General features: G+C 40.6%; 1 protein-coding gene and 1 long non-coding RNA gene across 4 annotated transcripts in view; one reads left to right on the top strand and one right to left on the bottom strand.

The window, feature by feature from the left end:
• The window catches only part of GNAL (G protein subunit alpha L), a 188,558-nt gene that overhangs the window by 16,054 nt on the left and 156,208 nt on the right, over nt 1-16,296 (bottom strand). For 2 of the 3 annotated variants that reach the window (XM_039548189.1, XM_010396290.4), the window contains exon 6: nt 159-213. In XM_039548189.1, the coding sequence (XP_039404123.1) occupies nt 159-213 (55 nt within the window). Of the gene's footprint in view, nt 1-158; nt 214-5,989; nt 6,117-16,296 lie in introns of those variants that run through there. The other variant, XM_019283994.3, reaches the window with a different exon arrangement.
• On the top strand, nt 5,716-10,487 carry LOC120409645. The gene is made up of 3 exons (XR_005601372.1): nt 5,716-5,804; nt 6,438-6,714; nt 7,243-10,487. It is a non-coding gene; the product is annotated as an uncharacterized LOC120409645 (long non-coding RNA).

The raw sequence follows: 16,296 nt of genomic DNA on the forward strand, positions 1-16,296 counted from the left end.
TCTTCTTCTTTAATATCCCTTACTTAAACTGCTAGACCATATTTTGGTATTCTGCCATATGCCTTATTTCAGCTGCAGTAAAGACTAAAATAAATTACACAGACAATCCAGATGAATGGGAGTCTTGGTTCAGACCCTGCCCCATTATTTTTACTAACCTGATCTGTGGGTGTGTAGTCATCCATGCTGACGCTGTCAATTCTTTCTAAAAAGCTAGAAGAAAAATAAACATGCACTTAGATATGTAAAATATTGTCTAGTAGAAGACATTTCACTACCTTTTCTAGTTTACACTCCTGCTAAGAAGTAAAACACAACTTGAATAGTAAAGTTACAAGCCTGATGATTTCCTTATATTGCTGTAGGTTACATTTTACAAGGCAAACAAACATATTACCCAGACTTTGTTTCAATATAGCACTTTTAAAGTTACCATTACGCAGTGCTCACAAGTGGTTCAAAATGCAGTTAAAATGCTACAGTTTTGGGAGGTCCACCAAAAATACTACGACTAACCATAGATCTTAACATCATACGGTTGTTAAGACTTAAAAAAGATTTTGGAATTTGATACAGAAAATGTGGCAAAGGGGTGTCTTTATTTAGCATAATGCTGATCAAGTATAATGTTATGTTAATTATGGTCTCAATAATGTTAGCAGAATTGCTTGTTGGTACATACAAAAAGCCTTGGACTGACTTGCCGCCCTCCAACACTGCAACTAAAGCACAAAAAGTGGAAGTTAATGAATCTGATTCTTTATGTCACCAAAACTCAGTGAGATGCACAGAGTGAAAGAAGGACTTACAGCTGCAGGGAAGGGCAAGAGAAAAGAGAACCAGAAAAACAGGGGGAATTACATTCTATGATTACTTATTAAAGATTTTTAAAGCTTTAATTCTTTCCTAATATGTCTTAGAATGGCAGCACTTAAGGACATAAAAAAGTGATTTTATATTTATTGCTAAAAGAGGCAGGTTCTCCTCTCTCACTTCCACCCATTTCTTAGATCTGGCTCATTTTCCCCAGACTGCCTGTATGACTTAGAAGCTTTCTTGAATTTCTACATTTTTATTTGGTATTTGGCAGTGAATATCCCATTGGCTGACACATCCCACTACAATATTATCAAAAGGCATGTTTTCCTCAATTTTACTTGAGTGTGCATGTGGAACACATGTCCCACTTAATTGCACTGGGAAAGAAAAAAAATCAGTGAACTCTTGACTTAAAATATAACTCACTGTTAACACAGGGGTCACACACACTGACCAGTTGAAAAAATAGCCCCCTAAAAGCTGTTTGTAATTCTCATAGCAGTTTCCCACGGATATGAACTGAAAGGAAAAGGAAATATACTGCATATGTATTTACTTACAATATTTTCCCTTTTCGAACCTCCACTGTTACAGCAGGGAAACAAAATGCAGTATCTACAGTTAGAATATCCAGCTTTTCTTTCTGGATGATCAAGGTGTGATGGCTAAGCACAGGTTTTTTTTAAAAAAATCACTGTTAGGCACAACCCAACGGGTGCCTGATAGCAAAACTATATGGGAGAAACTCTAAAGAAAAAGCATCTTTTCACAAATCCTCCTTCCTTGCCAAAAGCCCTATAAATTTATATAAGAATACAAAAGTATATTTCTATAGGAAGCTACAGTCACCATGGGAAAGCAGTTGTATTCAGGCTGAACCTTTTGGTCAGATGATTTTCATCACCTTGAGAACCTTGACTGAGCAAAGTTTAACTTCAGTTATCCCCACAGTTCATGCAGACACCAGAGCAGAGTGATGCATTTTTCAGTGACAACCTACTACCAGCAGAACTCTCATCTCTACCAGCAGAACTCTCATCTCACGCTTGAAGCAAAGGACATGAAACAAGAAGGCAAAAAAGCCCAAATCCAAAATGCTTCCAGGCTGAAACTTCCTGATCACAGTGTAATTTTCCTTAACATGGCTGTTCTTCTAAGTCTGCTCCAAAGTACGGACTATGGCTGACACAGAAAGGGATCTACTTAAAAGTGCGGATTGAAGTCAGTGTTTGTGCACAAATACAACACCACCACAAACCCTGCCAGACACACAGTGAATTGGCTTTTTTTGCAGAAACATTTCTTGGGAAGTTGGTGTATAAATCAGAGACAATACATCTCCGATGCCTACAATACCAGGACCATTTTGGCAGAATTTATCCAAAATGGTTAAACACAGTATTTAGTGCTAACTCACACCTTTCTCACAAGTGCTATACAAGTGCTCAAGGGAGGTTTTTGGTTGTTAGCACTTGCATGTTTCCGACAGGCAAATTATGGTAAGGAACAGAGGAAGTTCCTTAGTAACTGCATTACAGAAGTAATGCAGTTACACGACACACAATCCATGACAGGTTGGGAAAGTGCTAAATCTCCTAATTAGATGTCCTACCTATCAGCTGAAGTCATCTTCCACTTCGTCCCAGCAGAAGGACCAGTTTTGAATAACCTGAACTGCAACACTACAGCTAAGAGAGAGCCAGCTCTGACAAACATCATGGGCTTAAAAAATAACATTTGACACAGCAGCTGTACCATTAAATGCTTGTAAGGTTGCTGTCTGCATGTAAGCCATATTAAAATAAATGCAATGATTTACAAGGTTTACCTGCCACCTTGCTGTAACAAGCTGGAATATCACTAGCATCCAATAAATCCACATGCAGCTACTATTAAGATTAGGATAAATTTTGTAGCTTTATAGAAAATTAACCTTTCCAGTGTGTGATGGAAAGGCTTCCTAAGACTTCTTCTGCAACTACATCGCTAAGTGTGCAATGAGATTTCTAAGACAGCGAAACAGAGACAGCTACACTCTTACCTTTTCAAAAGAAAATCAGTTCTTGAATATCCTTCATATGAACTCCTTACTTGTCTAATTAGCACAGCACCAAAAAATAGTTCTGACAGGCAAATGTACACATTAGGTACAAGTAATGGATTCCAGATAAGATAAGGAGTCAGTACTGCCTCATTTCTAAACACACTAACTTCATTCTCAGTACTGCATTAAAATGGAAAAACTGAAATTACTTTTCTAAACTGCTTTCCAGAGAACGTTAACTTCACCTAATCCTAGCTATCTTGAACAATTATGTTCTGACAAAACATAAATTATTTTATACATATATAGATATTTACAGATCAGCAAATTTTGAGTCTGCATGACTGAAATTTCAATTTAAAGAGCTTAAAGTACAAAAAGATCTCTCAACTGTGGTAACGATCATGTCTCAAAGAATCAGTGTGAGGAAAACATAATAACAGAAGAATGAATAAAAATGGACACCAAGTATCACTTACTCTCTTTTTAGATCCTGTTTTTTTCAGCTCAGGGATATAATTATTTTCACAGAATCATGCCTTTTTACAATACTGACAGGTATTCTATTTATGTAGCTTCTATAGAAACCCATACTCAGGATTTATGTTAAATTATGCAGTGACTGTTTTGCATGCATGTGCAACGAACTTCAAACTCACACATTCAATTCAACTGTGAATAAAACAATAACATGACACAATATTTATATTTCTATTTCACAGTTGTGGTTTTACTTATAAACGATTCAGTCAGATAACTAGTATGACATTTAGGTTCTTCTTAATTTTACAGTAGAGTGTTTTACATTTCCTTACGCAGAGCAGCAGAAACTACCCTTTTCTTGAGAAATTAGTTAGGCAAGGTATTGGAAGGAAGGTCTCCTCTGCTCTGTTTGGAAATGCAGTGGTTTGGTTTGGCAACAAATTAAAGCAAAGTAAAATGGACCGATAAAGTTAAAAAAAATAATGAGCTACTGACATTATTATATCTATTATTAAGCTGATCTGTAGTTTTATAAATATCTTCAGTGAGTTTCCTAGGAAACTCAGCTGACACTTAGTTTGACAAGCAATCTCTAAATTTTATATTATGCAAGCTGTGAACACAAAAGTACAGGTTTTAGATGTGCCTGCCAGTGCATGTGGGAACTATCAATAAGCATTATTCTCTTTAAAAACCATGGCAATTTGAGCAGCAGTAGCAGCTATATAAGAATTTCTGAAAAAAGGATTCATAAATGCACAAATAAAGAGGAGGTAATCGTACATGAAAATCCTTTTCTCACTGAATAAATCACTACATGGCTCTGTATAGATATTCTGACTCCACAAACAAAATGACAATTAAAAGAAAAATCGTGTCTTGAGAACAATATGATAGACAGAAAACCCATGCTATATTTGTAAGTGTACTTTGACATCCAAAGAACTGGAAAGATGAAGTGCTAAATCACAGATCAATACACCAAATTAGGCATTTTAATAAATCTTGATCTACTTCAACCATTTTTATGCTCTCACCGTAACATTTCAATGGCCTTATATCAAAAAATTCTCATGGAAAACAAGAAATCAAACCCATTCAAAATGCTTGTCTCTTTAAAAGGAAAAGGTATAGTGGCAAATCCTTATGGTTTTAAGTTCTCAGGTGAAGAATCTCAAAATTATCTTCAAGTAAGCTGTGGGGTCAGCAAACCTTTACAATTTGGATGGACCATTAAGGGCTTTGCAAACTCCTTAGCTAGGCTCAAATAAACACATATATATGTGTGTGTGTGTGTGTGTGTGTGTGTATGTATGTATATGAAACCATCCAGAACTAGGACTTTTAATTCCACTCTCCTCAGATATGAAGTCACAGGTGAGGCAGACACTTCACAAGAAAAAAGAATAACCCAAGTCTCTAGGGAAGTGAAATGGAAAAAAAAAAAATTTTTTTTGTTTCTGCTGCAGTTCTCAGGGACATCAATATTGAACTCCCCCCCCTTCCCCCCCCCTATTACACATATATACACACACACACACACATATATATTTTTTTAATCAGCTAAGGCATTATAATCCTGTTAATTCTTCCTGCAACATTTGAAACAGGAAACTGCGGATTTCTGTTTTCGAGAATACCTGAATACCTTAGGCTCCAAGGCTGGGCTTCAAGCAAACGCACGCTATTCTGATACATTTCTTGGTAAGTGAGAAAGACATAATGAAAACAGCCTCCAGTAATATTCTAACCCCCTAAAGGATTTATTTTCCCAAGTCATTTGCTGAAAATACCAGCAGAAATCCCTCAGAAGGCTTGACAAAATTTACCGGCTAAGGATTTTCCTGCCAAATTTAAATCATCACTATATTTTAAATACAGCTTCCATGTGACAGAGGAGTACCCTTCTCTCCCCTCCACACCACGCTGCAGTCGCTTCCCACCAGGAGCCAGCACGCGTGCGAGGGCACAGCGAAAAGGGGCAGAGCGAAAAGGGAGAACCAGACCTGCTGGGATCCACCCTGGCTCACGGATGCTGTGCCCCAGTTTTGAAACACCAGCTGCTGCAGAAGCTGTTACGGAAGAAAACACCCAAAGCAAACACACGAGTACTAAAGATGCTGCTGGAACAGAGCGCCGCCTCCAGCAGGGCTGGGAACCCACGGCTCGGTGCTGGGCTTGTCACACGGGTTTGGCCCCTGCTCCGTGCCCTGTGCGCTCCCGGCTGTACCAAGTCCCTGTCTGACGGCGATCCCGCGTCCCTCCAGCCGCGGGGACACGGCCGGGGACACGGGCTGTGCCGGGGGGCGACAGCCGGGAGGGGGCGCTCTCTGCCCGGCTCCCGCTCCCGCTCCTTTCTCTTCCCGTCCCTTCCCTGCCCGGCCCCTTTCCCGGACCGTGTCCGCAGGCGGAGGGAGGCTCTGCTGCGTCTCGCCCCGAGGTTGTTGCTCAAACACAGGTAAAACATGAATTTAGCAAAGATCTTCTGAATTTACCTTGCGTATCCCTTTTGTCAGCTTTCCCTCCCGTACCTCCCCACGGCCTGCCAGCCTCCCAGCAGAGCTCATGCTGCGCTGCCCAGGGCTGGTAAAGGGCTGCGTGGGGATGACCGAAAAATGGTGGGGTTTGTCCACAGAAACGCACCTTCACCCATCCGTAACTCCCAGCTCGCCAGCAAGGAGAGCCTGCTGTGTCAGGAGACGAAAAGGTTAAACAGGAGACCAAGAGGGAGAGCAAAGTACAGTCATGCCTGAAAACCGCCAGCTCCTTATCCGCCCAGGGAAGTTTGAGGATCTGTGGTTCAAAGGATCTGCCCAGCCCTCTGCTCGGGCCAGGGGGGACGCAGCGGCTGGAGGCGGGGCACCACCAGCCTGCTGGGGACCACGGACAAGCGATACGATTGTACAACCTCTGGCAAAGCCATGTGTTTCCCCAGAGCAGCACCATCCATTGAGCTTGCTCCAGAGGGAGAGGGGCAACAGGACTGGGCAGGGTCTCAGGCCACCGATGGTGATCTCTCCTGGACACTCAAGCTGTGCTGCACAAGCAGCTTGACTGGGAGCATGTAACCCATTTTGTTTTGTCTCCCCAGCCATAGCTGCTGCCAGCTGTGGCCCCAGCCACCATGAAGTCATCAAGAGCACTGCTGTCATGAGAGGCTTTACTCGTACCAGCCATCAATGCTCCCCAGTGATCGCACAAAGCAGGAAAACTCCAGTTTAAACCCTATTTACTGATGACAACTTTGGCCAAGACACTAAAAGCAAAGACAGATGATGATGGCTGCAACCAAGGGCTCACATACCATTCATCAGGCATCCCTCTCCTTCAAGAAGCCAGACTGCTGGTGGCAACTGGGGGCACATTTGGTGAGGAGAAAGAAAGATGGCCAAAATCTGTAGTTTTCATGGTCTGTGGGTTTGGTTAAGGGAGTTTCCTAGCAGACATCCACTTTAACCTCACTTTCTCCACTGCTAAGTATGTACTGCAGAACATCTCTAAGCTTCGCAGGCTTTGGCATGTGTCCAGCTATTAGCCTAAACAAATGCACAGATAGTTTGATTGCATTAAACATTTCAACTGTATCAGTAATACCCCCTTTTTGCTTAATAACAGCAATACCACTTTTAACTGAAAATAGATGAACTAAACTAAAACATGAATAAACAGTATGACTTCCATAACAGCTTGCCCCCACCGGTTCCCTAAATTTGCTAAGAAGCAGTGCAAATTTTGGGAAATGCATTTCTTCCTTCTAAATTTAGCAAACTAACCACTTCTTGGCTTAGCAGATGTTTTTGCTTTCTGAGCGAGAGGCCTATGGGGATCATCATTAACCCTCTTCTTAACATAAACACTGACTAAGACTTAAATCTGGAAAACTGTCATTCACACAGAAAGGTTAACAGGCTCCAGCAGAAATGAGACTCATCATCTGCAACTTCTACCACATGGGATCTCAGAGAACAGGGAAGATGACAGGCAAAGAGAGAAAAAAGACGAAAGGTAATTTATTCCCTTATTTTAGAAGGGACATTATTTTTCTACTGCGTGTGTTCAGATGTTTTATTCCCAGGGGTGCAAGTGGTGGAGCTGCTGCAAAACACAGACTAAGAATGAAGCACTGATAAAATCTGAAGCTTAGACTGGCACATGCAGACCCTCCTTCTGACCAGCTAGAATCCACTGAATTCACTGTTATCTTCTTCTTCCTTGTGAGTGGATAATCCTAGGCAGACAATCGTTATGTGCATATTGATACACCCATGGAGTGTTTATATGGACACAGATTTGAGTTCTGCAATGTAAAGGCTACACAGAGGACATCCTGCAATTTTAAGTGCAATTTTAAGTGCAATTTTGAACAAAGGACCCACAGATAATAACCTGAAAACAGAAAGCTCATATTGTGGTATCCAGAGAGATCTGGATCCCAACTGCTTTGTGAGCTGATGTACGGCAGATTAGGATCTCTTTATCCACTGTCTGAATGAAACAACTATTTAACATCTTCCACCAACTACACAGACTGGTGCTGGAAGGGAACCTGAGAATACCTGAAACATCAGATGAGACATATGCAGAATGCAGCTGTCTCATCAGGACCTGCAGAATGTGCCTTTTGACAGAATGACAGATCAAAACCTTAGGTTTATGTCCCACTAACTAAACTGCATAGAAGACCTCATCTCCATCTCTTCTGGTGAATTCTTCAAAAAGATCTTGGACTTTTATGTTCAGGAAAGCCGAGGAAAAAGCTGTGGGAAAAAGCCTTGGTAATACTCAAAGCTATAAAATGCATCAGGTTTACAAGCACCAGATACATACCATAGCATTGCTAGCGGATGTCAAAAGTTACCAAAATGTATTTTCGCTGGATGTTGCACAGAGTTTCCCCTGTTGCTTACAAGTTCATCTTGCTGTCATAATGGAAAAATTATTTCAGTGCAACTTACATATTCTGGTTCATGGCTTTGTTTTCAAAAATGGTTGCACAGTAGATATCTTCCTAGTGTACACAAATTCACCAAGTACTATGAGTCCTGAAGAATGCCAAATCCAGGTTAGAAACAGCAATGGTTGTTAGAAGTTGAAGATCACTTACTCTGGTGGAAGTGGTTTGGAATAATAAGTCTGTTATGGTGACTGCAAAAATGGAAAAACCAGTTTGACTGGTGTTTTCTACAGAAGAGAAAGCAGAAAATCCCCAAACAGGAGAAGCAAAGGTAACAAAACACAGACTGAAAACGAAGTCATGAGAAGTTTGTGTTTACCTGTGGCACCAGTCCAAACACAGTGCAAAAGAACTTGCTGCCAAAAGTTCTCAGACCTATAATCAAGCCAGATGATTCAAAAAAGAGGATACTAATACTCTCTTGAAAACCCAGATGAAGAAAAGTGAATTCTTTAGGGTGGCGAACACTCTTGGCCAGGAAAAGCACTTATGCATATTTATTACTGTTTTCAGACCTGTGCCTTTTTGCTGACACGAGAGTGAAAGGAACAGCGTGTTAGAATCCTGAGCAAAATGAGAGTGTATCTGTTTGCTTTCACCTATTGTGTTTGTCAGGTGTTGACACGACCCAGAGAATTGACATGGCTGGAGGCCGAGTGAGTGCTGGGGTTAAACAGGAGAACAGCAGTAGTTTCAAGGATTAACATTTGGATCACAGGATCAGCTCTCATGACAACGTCTTGGAGGCTCCAAGACATAGGCAGGATCTGGAGTTCCTACAGGTAACAACCATTCGAGGAATATGAGGGCTCCTACCAACTATCCTACCAGAGAAGAAGCTTTCTGGGATTGCATGTAAAACCTGAAGTATGCCATCAGTGCGAACCAAGAAAATTTTTCTATGAGAAAGTCAAGAAGGCGACCAGCTTCCTGCACAGTGGGAAAAAAGAAACTCTTAATGCCGACCTTGCAGAACAGCTGGTAAAATTTCCTTTTCCTTATTGCAGTTTATGAAGTGCAGTGATGGATCATTTCTCTTCTGCACTTCTGCACTCCTTAATCCTTGTCTCAGCTTTAACAGTGCACTCTCATACCTTCACCTTGTGTGAAGGACATGCTTCACAAAAGGTAAGGGTCATGCTGGACACAACTCTATGAGTAATCCTTTGATGTGCCGGGCTGCTGTGTGGTTCACCAGCTTCTTCTCAGAGTTACTGAAATAGGATATCACCTTTTCAATGTTCAAGGCAAGAAACCTTACACAACAGGACAAAAATTAATGGCTCAGGAGTTAAAGGACAGAAGGATGATGAGGACTGACATCCTTTCAGCAGTTCCTGAGCATTTAACCTCCAAACACCCAACAGAACCACTTCATCTATCATTCAGAGGTAGACCTGTTGCCTTCACTTTAGCAAAGCTAAGGGACATGGCAACCATTCACCTTCAATGGGAAGGACTCAAAGCTTGCTCTCTTCCCAAACTTGTTCATGCCAGGCACTAGAATTTATTAGGGCTTCCCTAATTGTAGTCTAAAACAGATGGGTTATCCTTCTTATTCCCACGCACAACACACTCTGGAGCTGTTAATGAAAAACAGTATCTGGTAAATATCTGTGTATGATCATCTGCACTAGAAATTACCAGGTGAAAGTAAGAACATCAAGAAGAAAGAGGTCTAACAGTACAGATACAAATGCTAGACATAACCATTAGAGTCATAAGAAAATTCCTGTACCTTTACAAATGCTGCTGCTGAGACATTTTCATTAAATCACCATTATCCTGCCCATTTTAGAACAGGATATATTTAACCACTGAATGTATTCAAGCAATTGGTCACACCACCTACGGCTTGGCTGAGTGATTTCCTTGGGTAGCTGGAGGAAGACATGGAGCTAAAGCAAGAAGATGAATTGTTACTACAAAAATGGAAGGAGAAGAATGCAGTGACTATGTCCAGCTTGCTAATAATTGGCCTAATTCCACTTAGCAGCTATAAGCTATTTAAACAAGGGTTTAAATAAAACTTAAGTGTTAAAAACTAGCCCTACAACCCTGCTACCTGTGCATTGAGAGGAAGTCATGTTAACAACTGTTTACTATTAATAGAGCATTTTGTGAAAAGCATTCCTAATGCTGCACTCCCTGTTTCTTTACACTCTCATCCATTTTCCTCGACTCTTACAGCGCACAGTGCACTTGTACGATTAAAACAACATACAATGACCTGAGTTTGAGGAATGAGGAAAGTAATTATGCAACAACCTGATTATGTCCTGCTTCAAGTTACTTTAAAGATTAGGTTACGCTTCTGTTTTTAATCATTCTACCCTGTACCCAACAGGTGGTTGTCATTTCCTGGGTCTGGTTTACAAAAAGCTGGAGCAAAGGGATCTTGGCTTGTGGCTAACAGAGAATTTGGCACCATGGGCAATCTTTGCTGCTCCCTGTGTGGACTCCACACTGAAATGTTGGCTGCCAGTGCTCCCACACCATCTTCTTCCTGAGGTGGGAGAGCTCAGAAAGGAGGGGGCTGAGCAGCACTGGACATGCTGTGCTGGTGCTGCAATACAGCAGCATGGCCCAGCCAGCCTGAGGACCTGCAGGGAGCCACTGGGGAGCCTGGCAGCTGCAGCTCCTTGCACGATCGTGGCCAATATTACCACCCCTGAGGGTATGATGGTGGTACTCTGCGAACAACTTTGGCCTTTACAGCTAAAAAGTCACCCTGCCACTTCCTAGGAGCTATTGCTTTGTGCACCATGTTCGCATCTGCAAGGAAGGGCAGAAACTTGATAGAAGCCAACTTATTTTAATAAATCCCCTGAGGCCAATTTCAAACCCTGGACTACTTCTAAAACTCCTAACAAGAGGCACTGAGAAGGAAGCTGAACTTCCTAATTTGTCTTCTCCACCCATACAGTTAGTGGAAAAAACGTGGAAGATTTATGCAATAGCAGCTGGAAAAGGCTGAACAGGAATATACAAATAAGGCATAAATGTCAGAAACCCAAAGCCACTTGTCAGTTCAGATTTCAAAATGTTGTCATTTCTCTCTTTTCTTTCTTTTAAAGAGAAGATTAAAAATACCATTCCCAGCTTGGATGTAACCTGTGGAAACGAAAACCAGGAATTATTTGTTCTCTAAATATGGAATCATCACTCATGTTTACGTAATGATTTATAGCTGGTGACATATAGGCAGCTCATCCTGCGGTCAGGCTCTGAGGGCAGGTGCAAGTTTTGTATTTTCAGGGAGAAAAGTAGATGCCTTTTTATCCTTTTGCTTTTTCTTTCTCACTTGAAATGTGAGGATGCCTAGAACAACAAATTCCCTAACAGGTTCTCTTTTCCCCATCAAACTGTGTGTATGACACTGTGGCTCAGATGCTGGAATATGGTCTGAGAAGGAGCGTGCCCAGCACCTGTTCTGAGGGCGAGAACAACTCTTGTGACAGTCTCCAAGGATGAGACCTTTTTTCACAGAAAGTCCGAATTCAACCGAATTTCGAATATAAAAGTTCTTCAGACTATTGCTCAGAAGAGTTGGTTGCCCTCAGGAGGTGGAGGCAGAAGGATCCGAAGTCGGGTGTGAAGAAGAAGAAGAAGGACCTTTATCCTTTGGGACTTCAGCCTCCAGGATCTCGGCTCCGCTATGAGCTGACATGCTCAATAACACAGAGTTGGACATTTTTCAAACAAGAAATCTGGGAAGCTTCACTAAGTGATACCAGACCTAAACTGCAATGTCACAGACAAAACCTCAGCCCTGGGTAAAGGAATATCCTTCTGAATTACTGCCTTTGCTCAGTACCTAAAAACTGAATTTTTAAATTACTGGTATATTATTTTTAAAAATGGTCTTCTCTCCCCTAAAAAACAAGAAGTCTTTCTTCAAAAGGGCTTTCAATAATAAGGTGCACTGAAATACAGTGAAAATTAATTAGGGACTAGACATTGTATTGAAATCATCACAGAAACAGAATCAAAACACAAAGTCCTGTTGTTGTTTGTTTTTTCTACTTCCAATCAAAAGGGATTTCTGATCCCAAATACCAGAGCACAGGTACGGCAGCCAAATCTGCAAGCATTTATTTTAATCAAATAAGCACACAGATAATTGCTAATCTTATAATCCCTCCAAATTGTTAGTAACTTCCTTAATTAGATTAGACATAATCCAGTCCTAACACCAGCACTATAAATACTGATCTCCCGGCCTTAACAAATGTCTGTACTGCAGCAGGGTATCATGCATTAGATGTCGAAGCATCCAAAGCTTACACTTCCTTCAGGAAAGTAACTTTGCTTTGTGGGGCATTACTTTGTTTGGGGGTGCATTGACAAAAATTTTAAGTAAATCCAAAAAGTAAAGGTTTACAACATAACTGTGATATTTTGAAAGCAAAAACCATTTGTTACCTCAGCAGACACTGACACTTCATCCATTCTGCAAGATATTTTTTTGAGAAGGTCTCAATGCAAGTCATTAAAAAAGTGAAAAATAGTAATACTCATATTTAAAAGAACCACTTTTGACTATGATTTTAAAATTTCAGTATTTTTAAAAGTATTTCTAATAACTTGAAAACCCTACAACAAATGAAAAACAAATCAAGAAGTGTAAGGAATGAACATCTTTAGGACATCCATCTTCATTTATTGGTTATGTGTTGTATTTGGGGCTGCTCTGACCTAAATTCCGCTCAAGCACTGCAATGCACTTCTGAGCAGATCTGGTGTCAAAACGTTATGTGGACAAAAGCCAAATCAGAGAAGTGAGAAAATGGGGATGCTTCCAGCCTCTTTTAATGCCTTGTGCTTGTGTTTCTTCCCATCTCAGCACTGAGAAGCTGTATGATGGGCTCCACCACCACCCTTTGTGCATGTCCTGGGCCACCTCTGCCCTTTTAGACAGGACATGGACCTTATGCAGATGGACAGCCCACGCCAGTAGGAAAGAAATGATGACCAAGATTAATCTGGATCATAACAAAAGTGCACTGAAAAACTGCTGACCTTTCCTCAAAACAGACACTATCTTCAAAAGTTAGTTGCTTTCTCACAGAAGCTACAAGTAAGAGGGAATCTTAATGCAAAACAAAAGCAGATAAAATAAACACGAACAAATGGCATGATATTCTGACTACATGGCAGTTTTGAGCTTCCCTGCACTTTCTTTTGTCAGAATGATTAAATATTTCAGATATACAGAAGGACTAAGAAGTTCAGTGCCAAAAAAACCTTTGATTCTACCAAGGCTCATCCACAAGCATAGTTTTGAGGATGTAAGTAATCCTACTGAATGCAACAAGACCTTGGAATTCAGTGGGACAACTCACATGTTGTAAAAGACCAGTAATGTGTGCAAAATTTTGGATGTCTGGAACCGGAACGAAGGTTTTTCCCTCAAAGCAAATGAAAACCCCACTCTTTGCTCACTGCAGCCCAACTCCAAACCCCCCAGTCAGAACTACTGCCCAACACCATGTGACATCACACAGGATATCTCTGTACTTAGAAAGTAAGAGAGGTGGCTTTTTATTCTGGGGAATGATCACAACTACGTCATTCCCCACAAGTGTAATTATCTTGCTATTAAGAGTAACCTGTAATTTTTCTAAAATCCAGCAGCTTTAGATACAGATTGTTAGGGCTCTCTGGTATCTTCCAATGCTTAGCACAGGATATAATAAATACAATAAAAACAGCCTACCTAACAGTGGTTTTGCCTGCATGTGACCCAAGGGAACCGGCAGTGCACATTCCAACAGCAGCACTGACAGGCTCCTCTGCAATCTCCCTCAAGCCACCAGGATCAAGCCAGGCTCTGGCTTTACCTCCTAGTGTGGCACATTGTATTTTAAATACTTCTCCTCATTATAACGTGGATGATCCTATGAGGACACTGGAACAAAGACACAGCCTAGGTCACTTTCTAGGAAGTGCCTGCTGTCTCTCCAGTGACTGCCACGGGCAGTATCATTTGTCACACCAAAACAGGGGCTGGCCCATAAGCTGAGGGGGCCCCAGGACACTCACTGCTTTCTAAAGCAAGACCTGCACACTGATTCATTGAAACAACTAGGAAAACTAGGAAAAACCCATAATTTGCTATCATTAATGCCAACTTGCCTTTTGAGAAGAACAGCCTCACAAGTGCTAAGAAGGTTTTGTTAATTATGCATGCAGGATTTGTTTCCCAGTGTAATTGATTTTCTTCAGCAGTTCACCTTAAAATGTTTGCTGTTCTGGCAAGGAGTACAACATCATGCAACATCCATGCCCTGCTTAATTACAGCAGAAGAACAAAAAAAAGACCAGAAAAGTGAATTAAGCTCTAGAAGCTCAGCTCTTTACACCCCTACCCCACCTCTATCCTTTTATAAAGTGTTTTTAAGTTAAATTTGTTTGCTTTGAGAATCTGAATGACTATGGTCTTTATCTTTAAACGTGACAGGAGAGAGGTGCTGGAAGTAGAATACAAAAGAACAGCATTGGTGACCCAACCAGATTTTTTTTGTATTTACTGCTTTAAACACAACTATACTGATTATCAACAGCAGTCTGGTAATAAGCTGGCTACAATTAAAATTAACTATAGATACCATATAGACACCAATTATCAAAGACATGCCTGTGCATAACACTGAAAATACAATTCAGTACAAATCATGAGGGATTCTAAGAAAAAGTTTTACAAAGGAGCCCGTGCACTGTGGCACCATAATTTCTACTAAAATGACCAATGTTTTAACATTAAACATGACCTACAATTGTTAAGGAAAGGAATGGAATGAAAGATACAATGAGAAAGCAATGTTTTAATATTAATAAATAAAATGAATACTGCCAAACTACACCCAACTGAGAAAGTGAATTATGACATGACATGAAATACAGATGCAGTGTTTTGAGGGGAAAAAATGCATTTCCCATAAACCCACAACCAATCATTTTTAGGCAATGCATATTCTCTGTAATTGTTAATAAACCCATTTACCTAGATGAGCACCAAATGTAGACAAGATGTCTTTTATTCTAACTATGCCCAGATCACAGATTCAAGTGGTCAGGACTGCCCCAGCTAGCCACACAGCATGTTTAGAGTTTTAGAGATATATACTGATATACATTTTTGTTGGTGATGAAGAGTTTTGTTCTGTTATTTACATCATCAACTGAGCATCTGAAGGAACATCCCTGAACACAGCAGGACAAAGAAAATTGTGGAAGGAGCAGTTTAGATAGAACTATATCAAAAGCCATGAAAGAAGGAAAGGTTTGATTATTTATAGTACAAATGAAATTCCATCTGGTCAGGCTGTGGGTTTTTCTTGTAGAAATTAAACAGGAAATTAATTTCTCCCCTTCCCCCTCTTACAAAGCAAGGCATTTTCACTTATGATGCCAAAAGCTTGATATTTGTAGATTTGTCTGCCATCAGTCATTAATCAGCCTCATACAGTTTATAGGTAGAAGGATATTTCCTGACAGATACAGAAAACAGATTTAGAACCGAAGCTGAAAATTATATAAAGACAGATATATAGATACACATCTTAGCACCCTGGAGTACATTTCCAAAAATAAACTAGTCAAATGGTTATCTTCCTAAAAAAGCTGATTGCATAAGCATAATTACACTAAACACAAGTACCTGCACTATCTCTGCGCATGTTATAAATAGTTCCAAGTTCCATTATACAGTCTTATTCTAAAACGCTATTGTTCTAAGTTCATGCCTTCTCTCACAATCCTTTCAAAAAAGGCCCTCAGCTCTCACCACTAGCTCAAGTACTATTTTATGTCACTGCTACAGAACTTGTTAAAATCCAAATACACTACTTCCACCTTGCAACCTGCACTCATTATCCAAAGAAAAATTCTAGCAGTTAAGGAAGTTGCCTGACCATATCACTCTTTATCTGCTGATGACCAGGATTCCTCTGCTTGCCTACAGGGTCTTAATTTTGTAACTCAACAACTTTTT

Source organism: Corvus cornix, chromosome 2 (genome assembly GCF_000738735.6).
Source record: "Corvus cornix cornix isolate S_Up_H32 chromosome 2, ASM73873v5, whole genome shotgun sequence".
Classification (NCBI taxonomy): domain Eukaryota; kingdom Metazoa; phylum Chordata; class Aves; order Passeriformes; family Corvidae; genus Corvus; species Corvus cornix.